The 18,461-nt window shown below is 42.6% G+C and overlaps 2 protein-coding genes across 5 annotated transcripts in view; one reads left to right on the top strand and one right to left on the bottom strand.

Annotated features, from left to right (window-relative positions):
• The window catches only part of RPS9 (ribosomal protein S9), a 40,332-nt gene extending 33,505 nt beyond the window's left edge, over positions 1-6,827 (top strand). For 2 of the 3 annotated variants that reach the window (XM_068110558.2, XM_068110557.2), the window contains exons 3-5: positions 2,791-2,913; positions 3,604-3,790; positions 6,550-6,827. In XM_068110558.2, the coding sequence (XP_067966659.1) occupies positions 2,791-2,913; positions 3,604-3,790; positions 6,550-6,730 (491 nt within the window). In that variant the 3' untranslated portion in view covers positions 6,731-6,827. Of the gene's footprint in view, positions 1-2,790; positions 2,914-3,603; positions 3,791-6,159; positions 6,319-6,549 lie in introns of all 3 variants that reach the window. The other variant, XR_010983695.2, reaches the window with a different exon arrangement.
• Positions 6,828-10,286: 3,459 nt separating this feature from the next.
• Positions 10,287-18,461, bottom strand: part of LOC137423414 (ras-related protein Rab-37) — a 42,178-nt gene continuing 34,003 nt past the window's right edge. For both annotated transcript variants that reach the window (XM_068110555.2, XM_068110556.2), the window contains exons 7-9: positions 11,596-11,649; positions 11,417-11,493; positions 10,287-11,168 (exon numbers count right to left, since the gene is read on the bottom strand). In XM_068110555.2, the coding sequence (XP_067966656.2) occupies positions 11,066-11,168; positions 11,417-11,493; positions 11,596-11,649 (234 nt within the window). In that variant the 3' untranslated portion in view covers positions 10,287-11,065. The remainder of the gene's footprint in view (positions 11,169-11,416; positions 11,494-11,595; positions 11,650-18,461) is intronic.

Here is an 18,461-nt window from a genome sequence, read left to right as displayed (position 1 = left end):
CTCGGATTATTATTAGGGGACCATAGGTACCCTTTTGAAATCGCTTGGATTATTATTAGGGGACCATAGGTACCCTTTTGAAATCGCTTGGATTATTAGGGGACCATAGGTACCCTTTTGAAATCGCTCGAATTATTATTAGGGGACCATAGGTACCGTTTTGAAATCGCTCGGATTATTATTAGGGGACCATAGGTACCCTTTTGAAATCGCTTGGATTATTATTAGGGGACCATAGGTACCCTTTTGAAATCGCTCGGATTATTATTAGGGGACCATAGGTACCCTTTTGAAATCGCTTGGATTATTATTAGGGGACCATAGGTACCCTTTTGAAATCGCTCGGATTATTATTAGGGGACCATAGGTACCCTTTTGAAATCGCTTGGATTATTATTAGGGGACCATTGGTACCCTTTTGAAATCGCTCGGATTATTATTACTAGGGCATGCCCGTACTATATATATATCTAAAATTATATCCCCCCCCTCTATTTACATGAAATGGTTTGGTCCATTTGCAAAGCCAAAGCGAACGGCTTGCGAGTACGGTGACAATCCCCCCCCCCCCCCCCCCCTCTATTTACATGAAATGGTTTGGTCCAAAGCGAACAGCTTGCGAGTACGGTGACAATCCCCCCCCCTCTATTTACATGAAATGGTTTGGTCCAAAGCGAACGGCTTGCGAGTACGGTGACAATCCCCCCCCCCCCCCCCCTCTATTTACATGAAATGGTTTGGTCCAAAGCGAACGGCTTGCGGAGTTTGGTAAAGAAATCGCCATAGCGTGCACAAACGCGCAGGAAAGCGAAAGAATCGCAAATTAGTTTTAATTAGTTTTAAAACATAGTTTAACGCCAACATAGCGGCAACATAGTTTGCCAACGGGAAATAAATGAATACGCTCTCAAATGTGCCGTCCGAGGCAGAGTCTGTTCGCCACGTTCGGCACACGTGATAGCTCGCTGCTCTCTGATTGGTTGAATCGTTTTTTGGACATAGCTCGGTAACTACTTCTCCGATTAATATGAAACCTTGAAAAGGCACATCCTCGGGTCCCCAGCAATATACCTGGCAAGTTTCAAGTATATCGGACCCGTGGTTGTCGAGAAACAGCGGTCACAGACAGACACACAGAGATTACTGGCATTATAGATAGATTATTATTCTGATTCCATGAAAATTTGTTGGCGACATACAGGTCACACCTTTCATCATAGGAATTTGAAACTCACCATTTATGGGATACTATATGACTTGATGCATATCCTAAGTATGACGTCATAGGTCACGTTATGTGGCGGCCATATTGGATTTAGTGAAAATCTTATAAATCTATCTCCTCCATTTTTCGACCTATTGAGTTGAAACTTGGCACACATATATAGTACACCCCAAGGCGAAGAACGCTCTTTCTCCGATTTTTAATTTTTTGCTTAATTAGTCTACGGCGCGCCAATTAAAAAAGTGCTGACTGCATTTTTTTATTTAATTAATATTGTGATGCCATGAACTTTGTATCGACCTACAGGCCAAACCGTTGGTCAGATGACCTTCATACCTTGACCAATTATCGTATGTCACTTGATTGGGTGCAAATCCTAATTATGATGTCATAGGTCACGTGACATGGCGGCCATATTGGATTTTATGAAAACCTTTAAAATGGATCCCTGCCTTCATTTTTCGATCGATTCAGTTCAAACTTTGAACAATCGGATCCGGGCTGCCGTTGTCAACGACTCTAGCGCGCTCGTCCAATCAGGATGGAGCGGCATGGTCCCCGGATCATCACTGCCCGCAGTTTTAATTTTTTCTATTTTTGCCCAAAACTCTCCCCTGCACCCACTAAGGAAAATATAACACACTAATCAGGGATCATTTTAAATTACCTTTCACACAGCTACAAAGGCTCTCACTATAGAGCGATTTAACAAAAAAAAAAAAAAATCTAACTTTCCAAAAAAAAACGTTTTTGCCTAAAACACTCGCAGACACTCACTGATGAACCTCTGAAAGTTTGACGAAGATCAGTTTCAGCCATCTCTGAGAAAAATGGCGACACACAGATGAGCGGCACTCGTGTGGTGTAGATTTAGAAAGTTGTGCATACAGTTAACAGTGGTGCCGATGTCGGGGAAATACGGTAATAAAAATGGTACCAATGGAAAGTTCATAATCGATTTACTTGGAACAAAATGTTATAAAGTTGTAAACCGTCGTGTCAGTTTAATCATAAAAAAATGCCTTTTTAAGCAGGACTCAATGTAGTAAGTAGTTCCATCAGTTTTATTTTTTATTGTTCTCTGACAGCAGGAACCCTTTGAAATAAAATGTTATGGATACGGAAGGAGCACACAGAATTATATATTGGAATACTTCTTGAAGCGACAGAAAAATATGTAATACGAGGACACGTTGAAAAGTAATGCCTTTTCATCTTTTTTCTCCAGAACAGGTAAAGATATTCGAATGAAACAAAGCAAAGTCCTCACATTACTTCTTCCCACCAATGGGTGCGAAGTTTCGTGATTCTGACACGATGTCTGTGCTGCATTTGTCAAGATTTTATAACAGACCCGCGTCTTTCACTTCAGTTTACATCCTCATTGAGAGTGAGACTCAGATTGACGTGTAATGTGTTTGTGGAGTGCAACGTGCTGCCTTTTGGTTAAACCCGGCACGTCAGCGAAGCGATGGTTCTTACCTGCTAGCCAATGTTATTTGTCATCCTCGTGTGCTCACCTGTTGGTAATTGATAGCAATAATGTGCGCGTGTGCCGTGCGCAGGAGAATACGGGCTGAGAAACAAGCGCGAGGTGTGGCGAGTGAAGTTTACACTCGCCAAGATTCGCAAAGCTGCCCGCGAGCTGTTGATGTTGGAGGAGAAAGATCCAAAACGACTGTTTGAAGGTGAGCAGAGCATGCACTTTGAACAGGAACTGCGTAACATAACTGAATACATTTTATTTTTTAACTCCATTTGATATTGGGTCATTCTTGGTGGAACTTTTTGCCATCTTTCAACTTTGCTTTCGGTGGGACCATGCCCAGGGATTTGTGACGGTGCGCCATCGAGTTCTCTCTCGTTTCGCTGTGCATACAGTTAACGAAGGCCGGCAGCAGCAATAATATAATTTCACCTTTTTGAATTATTTGGCGCATTCCATGTTGCACACGTACAACAACCACCTTTGGAGGCCATTTTTCCCCGCAGAGCGGGTTTGGCCTTTTTCGGGCACCTTGGTCCCCTTTTTGAGGCAATGTTTTATGGCAGGATGCCCTTCCTGCCGCCAACCCTGTTAGTCGCCTCTTGCGATACACAGGGAATGACCAGTGAACTGGTACTCAATTTGCCGACCTCGGAAGGATGACAGGCTGAGTCAACCCCCCTGGCGTTAATTCAGCGATCAACCGGGATTCGATCCTAGGATCCCAAGCCGCACCCTAACCATGTTGCACACATACATACAATCTTATCTCTTCCATTCTTTCACTGAATTTGAGTCGTGTCCAATTTGAGACTTTTTCAACCTGCACTTGGAATTGTTCTACAAGTGTCAAAATGCACCGCGTGAACCTTCCGGTGGTGTGCTCACACAGGCAATGCCTTGCTTCGCCGATTGGTGCGCATCGGTGTGCTCGACGAGAGCAAGATGAAGCTCGATTACGTGCTGGGACTCAAAGTGGAAGATTTCTTGGAGCGTCGTTTGCAGACGCAGGTCTTCAAGCTCGGCCTTGCCAAGTCCATCCATCATGCTCGTGTTCTCATTCGTCAGCGCCACATCAGGTGAGTTGTCGTGTGTGGACGCCGACCGAAGCGTTTGCATTCATACAAAGCAAAATAGGTGTACGCGTGTTTGTTTACAAGGACAGGGTGAGGTTCCACCTTCAAATGCTTCTGCCCAGATTTATTTGCCTTTTGAATCCGATCCGATGTACCATACTCTGTTACAGAGCATCCATTCTGCTGAAGCAGTTTCTTGGCCGCGTTATGCCATCCCTCTCCCAGCCGTAGTTACGAAAGGAATTTATAATCTGTTCATGTTGCTGGCAGTGCCTCACCTACTCTCTGCGGAGGCCACTGTGGGATATTTAACATCTACCAACTAATGTCGGCATATGGGACGCCCAGTTTAACGTTCATTCGAGGGACGGCACACACATTGATGCCTCGCCCTGCCTGAGAAACACCGGAAGGCAGTTTCTCGTAGGGTCGGGATTCAAACCCAGACTAGACATGTTAGAGGCAAGTCTGCGTATCTCTAGGCCATCCTGCCAGCCCAGCGGTTGAATATGCTGCAGTTTATCTTTGTGTGTTTGTCAATTGAAAACACAGATTGATTTACAATTTTAACCATGTTGCTTTTCAAATCTGGCATAAATGTCGATGTATTTCTTGGTGACATAAGCCCTGACTATTTAGCTGACCTGCTTTGCATTTTCCCTCACCTATACAGTCACGTGAAAAAATAAGTACACCCCATGTAAAGTTTTGACTTTTTCAACATATTTCAACATACAGCTATTTGATCTTAATTTCAACAATATTGATAGATAAAGGTGATATAATATAACAAATATCATGAAACATTTACATTTTGTAGTCCATTGTATAATTTAAATAAACATAAATGCAAATTTCGCATGTGGAAAAGTAAGTACACCCCGACATTTATCACTACTTCAAATACCTAAAATTAGAATCAGGTGCACCAGCTCAGGTGCAAATGATTAGAACATCGTTAGCGAGGATCTTGGAGGAACCCGTCTTATTTAAACCTCAGACATTTAGTTTGGTTTGCTCTTTGTTGTTGAAGTGTGCTGCGTCACCATGCCCAGATCAAAAGAGCTCTGAGGCCTTCAGAAAGAAGGTTATAGATGCCTATGAGTCTGGGAAGGGATTTAAAAAGATATCCAAACAATTTGAAATCAATCATTCGACTCCCGAAGATCATCTACAAGTGGAGAAGATTCCAAACAACTACCAACTTGTTCAGGTCAGGCCGGCCCAGCAAGTTCAGCCCGAGAGCAGACTGCAAGATGCTGAAAGAAGCTGAAAGAAGTCTCGGAAAAACCCCAGAATGTCATCACGGGACCTACAGGTAGCTCTTGCACTGTTGATGACAAAGTGCACGAGTCCACCATTAGAAAGAGGCTGCACAAATTTGATCTACATGGGAGGTGTGCCAGGAGGAAACCTTTGCTGTCCAGAAAGAACATCAGGGCAAGACTAAAGTTTGCCAATGAACACCGAGGCAAAGACCAGCACTTCTGGAGCAATGTGCTCTGGACAGATGAGTCAAAGGCAGAGCTACTTGGCCACAGTACCAGAAGACATGTTTGGCGAAAACCAAAAACAGCATTTCGCCACAAGAACCTGATACCAACTGTAAAGCATGGTGGTGGAAATATTATGGTTTGGGGCAGCTTTGCTGCATCAGGGCCTGGGCAGCTCACCATCATAGAATCCACTATGAATTCTTCATTGTACCAGAGGGAGCTTGAGGATAATGTGAGGCCATCTGTCGGAAAGTTGAAGCTCAACTGAAGGTGGACCTTGCAATATGACAATGGCCCTAAACATACCAGTAAATCCACCAAGGAATGGCTGAAAAGAAAGAAATGGAGGGTTCTGGAATGGCGAAGTCAAAGCCCGGATCTAAATCCCATCGAGATGTTGTGGGGGGATTCGAAACGAGCTGTGCATGCAAGAAACCCCTCAAACATCGCACAGCTGAAAGAATTCTGCATGGAGGAGTGGGCAAAAATTTCTCCCAGTCGATGTCAGAGACTGGTCGACAGTTTTAAGAAACGCCTACTTGAGGATGCTTCTGCCAAAGGGGGCAATACCACCTATTAGAGCCAAGGGTGTACTTACTTTTTCCACATGCGAAATTTGCATTTATGTTTATTTAAATTATACAATGGACTACAAAATGTAAATGTTTCATGATATTTGTTATATTATATCACCTTTATCTGTCAATATTGTTGAAATGAAGATCAAATAGCTGTATGTTGAAATATGTTGAAAAAGTCAAAACTTTACATGGGGTGTACTTACTTTTTCACGTGACTGTATAATGTATATGGTCGTACTTTGGCGATTATCTGGCTATGATTGATGCTTTTTAAATTTTCTTTTGGCTTTGGTAGATTCCTGGTGTAGTTACAAAGTCTGGTTGTGGAAATGTTCTGCAAGGTCAATTCGGCCTGGCCGTATACCTTGTGCTATGTCTATTTAGCCGTTGTAGTTCGTGCTGCCAGAATGGCTGACGCGGTATTGAGTTACTCCACCTGACTAAACTGCAGAAGGTATGTTTTGGGGATTTATCAAGTAACTCGATATTAAACCTCCCAAGGCATGTGTCCAATATGTTTCTTTAATCTCGTTCTTTTTTTTTTACCTGGGTCTTTGCTACCTGGACCTTGATTAATCCTGAATTGATTTTTCTGATTGGTGTGCAGATGTAGAAGCGGTTGGCATTGTTACCATATCTGGGTATAACATCTGCTATGGATTTGTGTTCTCCGCTTATTTTTCAGAGTGCGCAAGCAGGTCGTGAACATCCCGTCGTACATAGTGCGTTTGGATTCCCAAAAACACATCGACTTCTCCCTGCGGTCGCCATACGGAGGTGGGAGGCCAGGACGTGTCAAGAGAAAGAATATGAGGAAGGCTCAGGGTGGTGGTGGTGGTGGAGGAGATGATGAAGAAGAGGATTAATCTGATTCTCACCTCCACGCCGCCTTCAATCCAATGTCTTTTAACAACATACAGGCCGTGAGCTTTTTCATATGAATAAAAGGTGGCTGCTGTTGAATGATGTGTGATTTTTTAGACTTTTAGAATGAGGATATAAGAAGATGATGACAATTTAGAATATCATACGAGGCATATGTTGAAACAAACCCAGTAATTTGAGCCAAAAGTCTTTTTGAACTTTGCATCCACAGGTGTGAAGTACCTGCGTATGCTGCTTTAAGACTAAACATTAACCAGACCATAGCTCAACAAGCATTCCAAAAGTACATGTCTTCATGTATAATATGTACGAGGCTAAAATCTGTTTTATGGACCACACACGGCTCGATAATTAAACTTGGTGCACGTTTTATCCTCACAAATGGCTGCTCAGGTAGCCATACGATGACCCAAAAAGTTGGCCCCGGGAAAGGTTTAATAATGTTCACGGTTGTCGTTCAATCTCCGTTTTCAGGACGTCTCACCTGAGTTAAGGGAGAGTGTATCTGCCAAGTTTCTTGAATTTGACATTTACACGCCATGTCGTGGACACCTGACGAAAAGTACATTTCTGTAGAAAATTATCTGTGGACAAAATCGTTGTTACAGACAAGGTGCCTGTCCTGCACAGACTTTTCAACAAGAAAAGCATCCAGCAAGTCTCAAAATCAATGGTTTTGGAGAAAAATTTAGACAGCATGGCAGTCTTAAACATGAATTCCCCAAATAGAGGAGGCCACTGGCCAACCAAAATCACCATGAGGGGCCACTGACCAACCAAAATCACCATGGGCCACTGGCCAACCAAAATCACCATGAGGGGCCACTGACCAACCAAAATCACCATGAGGGGCCACTGGCCAACGAAAATCACCATGAGGGGCCACTGGCCAACCAAAATCAGCATGAGTGGCCAATGAAAATCACGAGGGGCCACTGGCCAACCAAAATCACCATGAGGAGCCACTGGCCAACCAAAATCACCATGAGCCACTGGCCAACCAAAATCACCATGAGGAGCCAGTGGCCAACCAAAATCAGGAAGATCACGCAATAATTTTGCTGCCGTTCCTGATTCAGTCCCAAGTTATCTATTCGACACCAGTGTCAACAGCTCAATATCAACAAAGAAAGCTTGAGGAGAATTCTGATAATGCATACTTTGCTCAATGTGTGGCCTTCTACAATGAGCGAAATGTCGCCCATTTGGAGCATATCAAGCCTCGATGTTCGTAATAAATCATAGTGAAATTGGCAAATTTATTTGTAGACAACTGAAATTTGCATTAATATCTTCACTGTGTAAGTAATATTTGCCAATTACGTTTAAATGCGATTGGATATTATGAAAGTTAAACTTTTCCTGGGCCCACTTTTTTGGGCCACCCTACACATGACTAAAGCAGATTCACAGACTGGATGGAGTTTGACATCGTTGTGGATGAGTGGCAGAAAGGAGTGTTGAGAGTAAGGATGTTGTGTAGCAGTCTTGGAATACTGGAGGAAGGAGCCGAATGGCTCTAGTCTAGAGAATACCGAGGTGTCGGCCATTTTGGATGCTCGGTTTGCCCAATTCGTGTTCATGTAACACTTCGATTCTGGGAGCTCAGACTGCACCCTCTTCCAAAGGTTGGCCAGGAAAGCAGCCGATCCATTTGGAGAGCTGGTGAAAGCATGAGATTTTCCTGCATCGAATTTTTTTTCTGGTCGCTTAATAATTCATTACTTTTTCCAAGTCTGTGTGATAGATGCTACAAAACAAGTGGATATGAGACCAGATTCAACTTTTTGTGCACATTGGTATCTTAATGGTGCTCTGAAGACCCCAAAGATAAACACTCACTTGGATGTGATCAGAAGTGCCAGGACAAACTTTTGGGAATTGTGAAATCACCAAATCTATGAGTGAGGGTAGCTGTGTTGCAAAAGGCTTTGGCCTGTAATACTGCAAACGGTAGCTTCAGCCAACTGGCATGGTGGCAATCCAAAACCTTGATCTTTTCTACCCCCGCTAATTCACCCCAGATCCACTTTTTTGAAATTCCAACTTCTTTCCTGGAAGTCCTTGCAGTGTGCATATGTTTTATACCTCTCCCACCTCCCCCCAAGCCCTCTCCCTCCCACAGTTCTCTCGATGTCCCTGCTCTCAAATGTTGTGTTTGTGTCCTCTCCCCTCTCTCATCTTGTCTACCGCTCCCCTTATATGTTGTATGTGTCGGTTTGACTTTTTGTGCGATGAATGTTGGCTCTTTCACGAGCCTCGATCTTGTATACCAAAAAAAATAAAATTAAATAAATGGAGCGGTTTGTCTGCCACAAGTACACTGCTTGTTCAAATTAATTAAATTAATACAAGGGTCTCGGCTCATGGAGGAGGTCAACGAGAAAGGGCAACAGCTTTGCCGACTACCAAAAGGGTGTTGGGGGAAGGCGGATGACTTACACAGAGGAACATCAACAATGAATACCAATGGCCCAGAGATTACAAAATGGGAAAAACTGCATGCACAGATGAGATCAAGGATGTGCATGAGGTGCAATGATGGCGGGTAAGTGTATAGGACAAGACAGACTCAGACTATTCTGAGAGTCTGAGACTGAGAGACTGAGACTATGAGTGCAACTCAGACTCAGACAAGACAGACTATAGGACAAGACAGACAGACAGACAAGACAGACTCAGACTATTCCACAATCGGGAGAATAATGCTACGAGCGAGTTCCAGATGTGCGACTAGCCCATCCTTTGGAACGATGGGCCTGTGACGGTTTCTTGAGCAATGAAATACATTAGGTGGTTTGGCACTGCCTTGAACCCTGGTGTTGGGCTATCGGCTCGGGTGCCGGCTTAGGATCCTCGGATCCTGGGTTCGAATCTCGGTCGATCGCTGAATTAACGCCAGGGGGGTTGACTCAGCCTGTCATCCTTCCGAGGTCGGCAAATTGAGTACCAGTTCACTGGTAATTCCCTGTTTGTCGTTAAAGGCGGCAAAAAGGGTTGGCGTCAGGAAGGGCATCCGGCCGTAAAACATTGCTTCAAAAAGGGGACCGAAAAACAACAACAACCACGGTCCCCGAAAAAGGCCAACCCCCGCTTGCGGGGAAAAATGGCCTCTAAAGGTGGTTTTTTTTTTTTTTCACTGCCTTCCTGGCAGGCTCCCAATTTGAAGCTGCATTCACCATACTACAATAAAGAAGATGAACCCAGAACTCCCTCGTATTACCAATTACCAACCTTTAAATTGAAATGCATCTTTCATTTTCAAAGGTGGATTAATACAACCCCCTCCCATGCCTGCTCCCCCCAAGCCCTCTCCCTCCCACAGATCTCCTGATGTCCCTGATCTCCATCTTGTTCTCCCGCTCCCTTTATCATGTTTTATGTGTAAGTTTGTCTTTTTTTGTGATCAATGTTAGTTAGCTCTTACACGAGCCGTGACCTTGTATACAAAAAAAATAAAACAATTAAAAACAAACAAAAAAAAAACTCCTCTACATAGCAAAATGATCCAAATCTCACGTGGCAAAAGCACAAGAAGACAATAACCATCATTTTATTTGTTCTGAAGTTTCATATGGATTGTACCTTTTTAAGGCATAAAACGGATTTTCCCCAATCCCCTACCCAATCTTACAAACAATCAGTCCTGCATGTGCAGTGCTAAATTTCCAAAAAAAAAAAGGCAATTCGTTAAGGATTTGTGTGTGAACTTGAAAAGAAAAAACATTTCTTATGACAGCATTTAACACTGATGCAAATCGTGCCATTTTGGCCAAAGCTGCCATTGCCAGAAAACCTGCAAGCAAAGGTCACCTGCAGATAACTTATAAGCCGCTCAAACAATTCGGGACAAGTTTGGTGGAAGAAAGTCGTTTGGAAATGGAAAATCTGTTGAATGAATGATTGCAATGCAGACCATCAGGTTGAACCTGTGTCCAAATGAAATGCATCATCAAACGTCCTTGTTGCGGCGCCTTTTCAAAGGGGATCAAAAAGCGTTTGTCGATATAAAAACCTTGGCATTATGGCTTGATAATTACATTTCCAGATACAAAAAGATATGTACAAGAGCTAAAAAAAAAAGAAAAAAAGAAGAAGAAATAAGTGCTGGAAGCACATTTTAACCAGAAACTCATACCTGATTGGACGATGAAATTGGAGTATCGGAGATTACAGTGCAAATACACCTTGTGGTGGAGCGAGGAAGCAACCATACACGATTACAGTGCAAATTGAAATCATTGGGGAGCCAAGAAAAGGAGAAAGGAAAGCAGTATCGGATGAAAGTCACGGTTATTCATTTTAAAGATGCATTATTAGGAAAAGCAACAGGACGACTTGTTTTCTTCGGTCGTCACGTACTCTTGTAGTGTAAACTTTGGCTTGTTCAGCTCGGCCATCTCTTTGTGCCTAAGGTCTCTGAAACACATTGCACAAGCGGAAAACCACACGTTGGTCAGTTCCACCACCAGCAAAACTGCTTCATTCACTTCCTACATTCATGCCACAAACAGTTAAAAATCCAAAATCGAATAATTTTATCCTGGAGTGGGGAGGAGACATTAAAAAAGTAACTATTAAATGGTAAACAGCAGCATGCCCATCTCTCCTAGCTTAGCACAAATGTGTAGTGTCATGGCATGGGGTTGTACAAGTACAAAACTCACTTAGCGAGGGCCATGAAAGCCAGTTCTACGTTCTGGCCTGATTTTGCGCTCGTCTCCAAAAATGGAACTTTGCAGTCCTGGAATACAATGACCGTTTCAAAATTGTTGCCTTCACGTATTCTATTACACACACAAAATGCAAAGCGGACACAGCATATTAGACAAAGCTATTGCAATACCTTTGCCAACGTTTCTCCATCTGCTTTGCTCACTGCTCTGCTGGGAATATCAGCCTGCAAAACATGAATGTTCAGCTTACAAATCATTATCAATATTCCATAAATTTGGCCTGGTGTGTAATATTACTGACAATACTCGCTCCCCTCTCCGGGAGTGAAATATAGTCTCAGTGACTATGTCTATCGTGGTTTCCTCTCCCTTCGGCAGAGCTCAGTGGTTAAACCACTTGCTCCATTCTGCACGTATAGCCGGAAATTGCAAGTAATCTCCTCCACCCTCGGGTAGACTACTTGCAATCTTGCAAGTCGTACAAATAATGAGGGAAATCGGTCAAGCTGTTTTCCATATAAATATACTATATATATATAATATCCTACTATAATTCACCAAATGTCCGTCTGTCCGTCCGTTCGAAGGTACCACAAAAACGGCTGAACCGATCGCAACGATATTTTGGGTGGGTAATCCTAGGACCCCATGGAGTAAAATAGGCTATATTGTTTTTCCAAGTTTTCCAATTTTCCAGTTTTTCCAAACACGATGGAATAATATTTACCGATATGAACAGTGATGTGGCTTTTGTTGAAATTCTACGTACCAGGAGAGAGTAGATCAACTCCTCACGAACTCTTCCTAAATAAATAAACGTGCGGCTCCGAAGTAACACGGCAGCGTGTGCAAAGCGACTGAGAAACAGGTGTAGTGGCCGCTTCCGTGTTACAGATTCGGTGCACACTCTTCACACATAAACGTGCGACTGAGAAAGACGTGTAGCGGCTGCTTCCGTTTTGCAGAATTCAATCTTTTTTCAAAATGTGCGCCATGTACTGTTTAGATTTTGATGATTTGCGTGTGATATGATTCAACGGATGTTTATATGAATCGTTTAAAATAAAAAAGCCTTCAATTTCTGATATTTTGCCTCTTCATTTGGGCTTCCCAATTTAAGCCCCACCCATAGGGCAGGTACCGTTGCTAGTATATATAATATATATATATATATATATATATATAATTGTAAATATTTGCGGTTAGGGTGTTGGCTTGGTGTCCTAGGATCCTGAGTTCGAATCTCGGCGATCGTTGAATTAACGCCAGAGGGGTTGACTCAGCCTGTCATCTTTCCGAGGTTGGCAAATTGAATACCAGCTTGTTGGGATGAATGTGCCGGTGTGTGCCCTGGTTTTGAATAGGTGCACCTTATCCCTGGATGTCGTAAGAGGCGAATAGAGGGTTGGCGTCAGGAAGGGCTTCCGGCCATAAAAACATTGCCACAAAAAGGGAACCAATGATGATTGTCATGGGGCCCTCAAGGCTAACCCCCGCTCTAACAGGGAAAATCACCTTAAAAAGGGAAATGTATATATCTTCGGTGCAGTTTATCTATAAAATAGATAGGAATGTGAATGAATATATATATATATATATATATATATATATATATATATATATATATATATATATATATATATATATATATATATATATATATATATATACGTATATATATACGTATATGTATATATATATATATATATATATATATATACACATTTAATAAACAGGAATAAATTCCTGCATGTGGCTTGGGTGAAAAAAATTGACAACCCGGGACTCGAACCCACGGACCTCATCACTTACGCGGTGACAGACACTGATCTATTGAGTCTCCGGAATACCCCCAGAAATTTCTCACACTAACACTGTAAGCTTTTATAATGGCCGATGTCTTACATGCCTGCTAGGCAGACCCCGGATATGTGTATATATGTGTATGTGTATGTAAGTGTATGTGGAAGTGCTATACATATATAATTCTATTATATATATATATATATATATATATATATATATATATATATATATATATATATATATATATATATATATATATATAGTTGCGGTTTTGAGAACCCCTCACTTGTAAATACTTGTAAATAATAACTCTTGTAAATATTCCATCATTTAATAAGGTCAAAGGTCGCACCCGTAGTTAGTCCATATGCCACATGTAGGACACCATAGGACTTTAGTTATTTCCTTAATATGTGTTTCAGATAAGGGTGTGTTCCCAATAGTTGCATCTGCATTGTATGAATTAAATAAGATAGGCCCCATCCGTCCATTTTGCCAGCCTCTCTCTCAAATTGTATTACGCGCCTCCGCCAGCCGCAGCCGCCTCAGCGCTCACTCCAATTGCCATTACGCACGCGGTCAAGCTTGGAGAAGAAGAGGGTGGAGCGCCAAGAACGAGGTGTGGCCACGTCAACTCACCATCAGGGCGTGGCCGGTAAGCCCCCACCAGCCAACCAGGGCTGATGTAATCTGACCGACGGGCATGGCCTGGCAGAGCGTGGAGTGATATTGAAGCGCGTTATATAAGCGCAAGCGTGAGGACTGCTTTCACGACCGCGAGGGGAGCTCCATTGGGAGAGAACGGCGCCACGGACTCCTTGATTATTGTAACGAGATCTGCGCGAGGGTACCCTCTGAGATGAACGTTGAGAGAGAGAGAGTTGGCACGCATATTACATACGCCGCATTCCAGTCCCCCGCTATATCTATAAGGTCCGGTCGTGCGCCAACGACACCAGCTGTTTGCCATTCTTCACCGCGGACCCGGAGCCTGGAACCATCTGCTTGGACCTTCTCCTCCTACCACTACCCTCCCGTGTAAGTCTGTCTGTTTGTCCGGGGTTGTAAGTAAGACTGTATAGTTAAGCTTGCCCTGTGTCCTTTTGCTCTGTAGTCTGTATATTGCTTTCATTTCCTCTTATTTTGGGTTTTTGTATATAGTTAATAAACCCACTCTTTGTTCTTCCCTTACTCTGATTTCCTCTCATTTGATCATTTGTTTCTTTTCTCAATTGAATACCTGTGGCACGATAGGAACTGCTCAGGATCGGGTTTAGTTTTATTGTTAATGGCTCGGGCCGCGGATTGCTAACCGCTCGGCAATTTCCATCTTGTCCGTGGTTCGAGCGGGAGTTATTTCCCTGCTCGCGGTTAGTACGTAGGTATTTGGGACTTCATTGACAAATCACCCTAGCTAATTCCAACCGGGAGGAGCGTCATAATTTCCAGGATTGGGGGACGGCCAGCTTAAAAGACAAGGGGATTATCCCCCCCTTGATAAGGGGAGCGCCGACCCCCGAATCCGCAACAATATATATACAGTGAAACCTTGACTTACGAGTTTAATTCGTTCTGTGACCGAGCTCGTAACTCAATTTGCTCGTTTCTCAAATTAAATTTCCCCATTAAAATGAATTGAAATGCTATTAATCTGTTCCAGCCCCCCAAAAACCACACCAATTTTTTTTGAAATATATATATATAAATATCTCGCGCTTTATATTTCACCTGTATGCAGCATACAAGTTGGCAGGATGGCCTGGACTGGAGGTACGCACACTTGACTCTAAACTGTCCAGCCTGGGTTTGAATCCCGACCCAGCTATAACCTGTCATGTCGGTGTTTCACAGGCAGGGTGATTCATCAATGTGTGTACCGCTAAACTGGGCGCCCCGTTTGCGTCCCTTTAGTTGTTGGATGTTAAGGATCTCACCGTGTCTTCCACAAAGAGAAGGCGAGCTATCGCCGGCACTCTGAACATGTTGTGGCCTGGCATGCTCTTCTCCTCTGCCGTTATATACGTCCTCCTCGGCATCTTTTTCCAGAAGAGCCCTGTCTCGTCACAGTTGAAGATTTGCTGGGGGATGTATCCTTCGGCTTCTATCAGTTCGGCAAAAGTTATAATAAAATCTTCAGCTGCCTTCACATCCGAGCTTGCTGCCTCACCATGCCTGACGACGGAGTGAATGCCGGTCCTCTTCTTAAAATTATCAAACCATCCCCGACTGGCTTTGAATGACTCTTCCGATGCCTCGTCCGTTGATGTTCCCGCCGTCTGCAGCACCAAATCCCCGTAAATGTCTCGTGCCTTCTCACAGATGATGCTCTCGGTCACGGTATCTCCTGCGAGCTGCTTCTCCGTCAACCACACAAACATCAACTTCTCCATCTCTTCATGGACAGAGGTCCGGAGCTTTGAAATAATCTTAACGCGCTTGGCTGGCGTTATAGCCTTTATCGACTGCTTCTGCTTCAAAATCGTACATATCGTAGAAGTACTACGATCGTACTGCCTCGCCAAGTCGACAACACGCACACCTCGCTCATGTTTTTCGACGATTACATGTTTTATATCCAAGCTCGCTCGCTCGTAACTCAGATCTCGGCTCGCATCACAAAGCAAAAATTCGACCGAGCGACGGCTCGTATCTCGGAAAACTCGTAAGTTGGTGCACTCGTAAGTCAAGGTTTCACTGTATATATATATATATATATATATATATATATATATATATATATATATATATATATATATATATATATATATATATATATATATATAATATATATATATATATATATATATATAATATATATAATATATATATATATATTTAAAAAAATATATATGTGGGATTAACATTGGAACTTATACTGTGTACAAGCTGACTTTTGCGCAAAATATAGAAACCGCCAATCAAGGCATTAAGGCACAGACCGGAGGCTCAAAAGAGGTTTATTTTATAGATTAGCTGCACCGAAGATGGATCTTATGAGAGAGAATGACAGCCTTCTATATCGAAACAAAAGGATCAAATAGACCAGGGCACTAATGTGGAGAATTTCAAAGCAGTAAATCCTCTCCACCCAATAAACAGAAGCACAAGAGGATTTTCAGATCAAAACCTGTTTGGATGAAACAGCATTATTCACGACTTCAAAACTTGAGGTTAATAAGCCTTTGAAATGTGGACATTTGGAATGTGGAATGTTGCTGCCTGTGTTGTGGGATTATAACTCGAGATTTGCACCCCAATCCAAACGTTTTTATTTGAAATCTAAAAGCATTTTGGTAAAAACTCTGTACTCTGTACCTGTTGACCCATTTCAGTGACATTTTGTAGTGGATTCTGTCTTATTGACTGCCACACGACTGCTGCAAATTTATTGTGCGGCTTGCCTATTTTTGAACGCTGTGTACTCATTAGCCTAAGTCACGCCTGCACTTTATCTAAAATGCCATACTCAGGGACTTTTGAGATGTACCAATAGTTGGACCTCGATTTACATGTGGAATAAAAAGATGTCCGACGAGTAAAATTGGTATTTGCATGATACGACCATGTCCACTTTGGCTGCCTTTGTTTGTACTTCCAGAGTTCAGGGACAAAAAGAAAAAAAATGCAACCTTGCCTCCAGACAATATCAGAGGCAATTCTCCATGAAGATATACAGTACACTGCTTGTTATATTATCCCTCGTGCCAGCCAGAAGGTTTAGAGACAGCCAACAACTGGTCATAAACATTTCCATAACTGATTTGTTACCCTACACAGGATGTTACTCCACCGCAGGTACTGCCAAAAGCGACCCTCGATCACAACAAGAATTTGGAACTTTGCCAAGGTATTGGCACCCAATGGCCGACACTTTTCAAAAGATAGAAGAGATGACCGTTTTCCTCTTCTCACCTAATATATGATCACAGATGCTCCTGAGTTTGTAACTTCCCAATTGCATATCTCCTTCACGATCAGCTTTTGAGGTCAGGTTAATGGAATATTCCTCACGAGAGAGTAATTTATCAGATTAATGCCTTTCCAACATTGTTCATCATGCTGGACTGTAGAAACTATAAAGTGTCAGGGAAAATACATTTTAAAGTTTACAATGGACAAAATGAAGGACAGTATAAAGTTACCGTACAAAAGGCAAAGCAAAAGAGGCGATGAACACTAAACAGATTTGTGCACCCATCATTTCAATTGTACGGTCATATGTAAATTCTTAGCTGTGAAAAGATTTTCAGGCTTAATTTACAGCGATGGCTTAATAATGATGCAATACTGATAACGTTTCCTTCCATGGAAGATAACCAGGATAAAGATAACAACCGTGGTTAAAAAATGGATGCAGGTACACTTTCCTTTTGCATAATCCTGACAAATCGCACACTCTCACTTTGTCTCTCCGAAAAGACCGTCTGGACAACCCTCCCATATACTTTCTCAACAATTTTCTCAAAGAAGTTCTGTCACTCAAGCTTTTGGGTCTCACTATTTGCCATGATCTTTCCTGGGAAAACCACATTTCAAATCTGGCCTCCAAAGCCAGTCGCGGACTGGGCATCCTCCGTCGTGCGAAGTCCTTCCTTGGCACACCTGAGCTCCTCTCCACTTACAAGGCTTTCATCCGCAGCTCAATGGAATACTGTTCCCCCCTCTGGGCTGGTGCTCCTGCCTCACACCTTGCTCGGCTTCACGCTGTTGAAACCAAAGCTTTCAGAATCATTGGAATCTCCCGCGATTAACCTGATTCTGAGGGCCTTTCTCTCTCACCGCAGGCAGGTTGGTGGTCTTTCCGTCTTATACCGACTCCTCTCCGTCCTTGCACCCCCTGCTCTGTCTGTGCTCTGTCCCCCAAATATTCCTGCAGGACACACAAGTTCTGCCAACAACCATCTTCTAGTGAAACTTCCATAACCAAGAATCTCTGCTTACCTTCACTTCACTTCACAAATAAAAATGAACAGCTAAAAAAAATTGTACATTTCATTAATTATTTTCTTCACATTTACATTATAAAGCTTTGTTGAAAATTTGATGACAAAATCTCAAATGGTAAAAACGTTATACCCTCGACAGATAGACACACAATCGTCTTCCTCTGTGTGGGGAAATGGCTAATAAGTTTTACAAGAAAAAATAATTTGAAGTGACCACGAGTGAAGGTTAACTGGGTGATGATAACCAAAATGTATATTTTTTTTCATTTAATGGTGAACAATAA

Source organism: Myxine glutinosa, chromosome 3, assembly GCF_964187855.1.
Source record: "Myxine glutinosa chromosome 3, kmMyxGlut1.1, whole genome shotgun sequence".
Classification (NCBI taxonomy): Eukaryota; Metazoa; Chordata; class Myxini; order Myxiniformes; family Myxinidae; genus Myxine; species Myxine glutinosa.
Note: the sequence above shows the minus strand (reverse complement) of the source record. Positions and strands in the feature narration are given on the sequence as shown.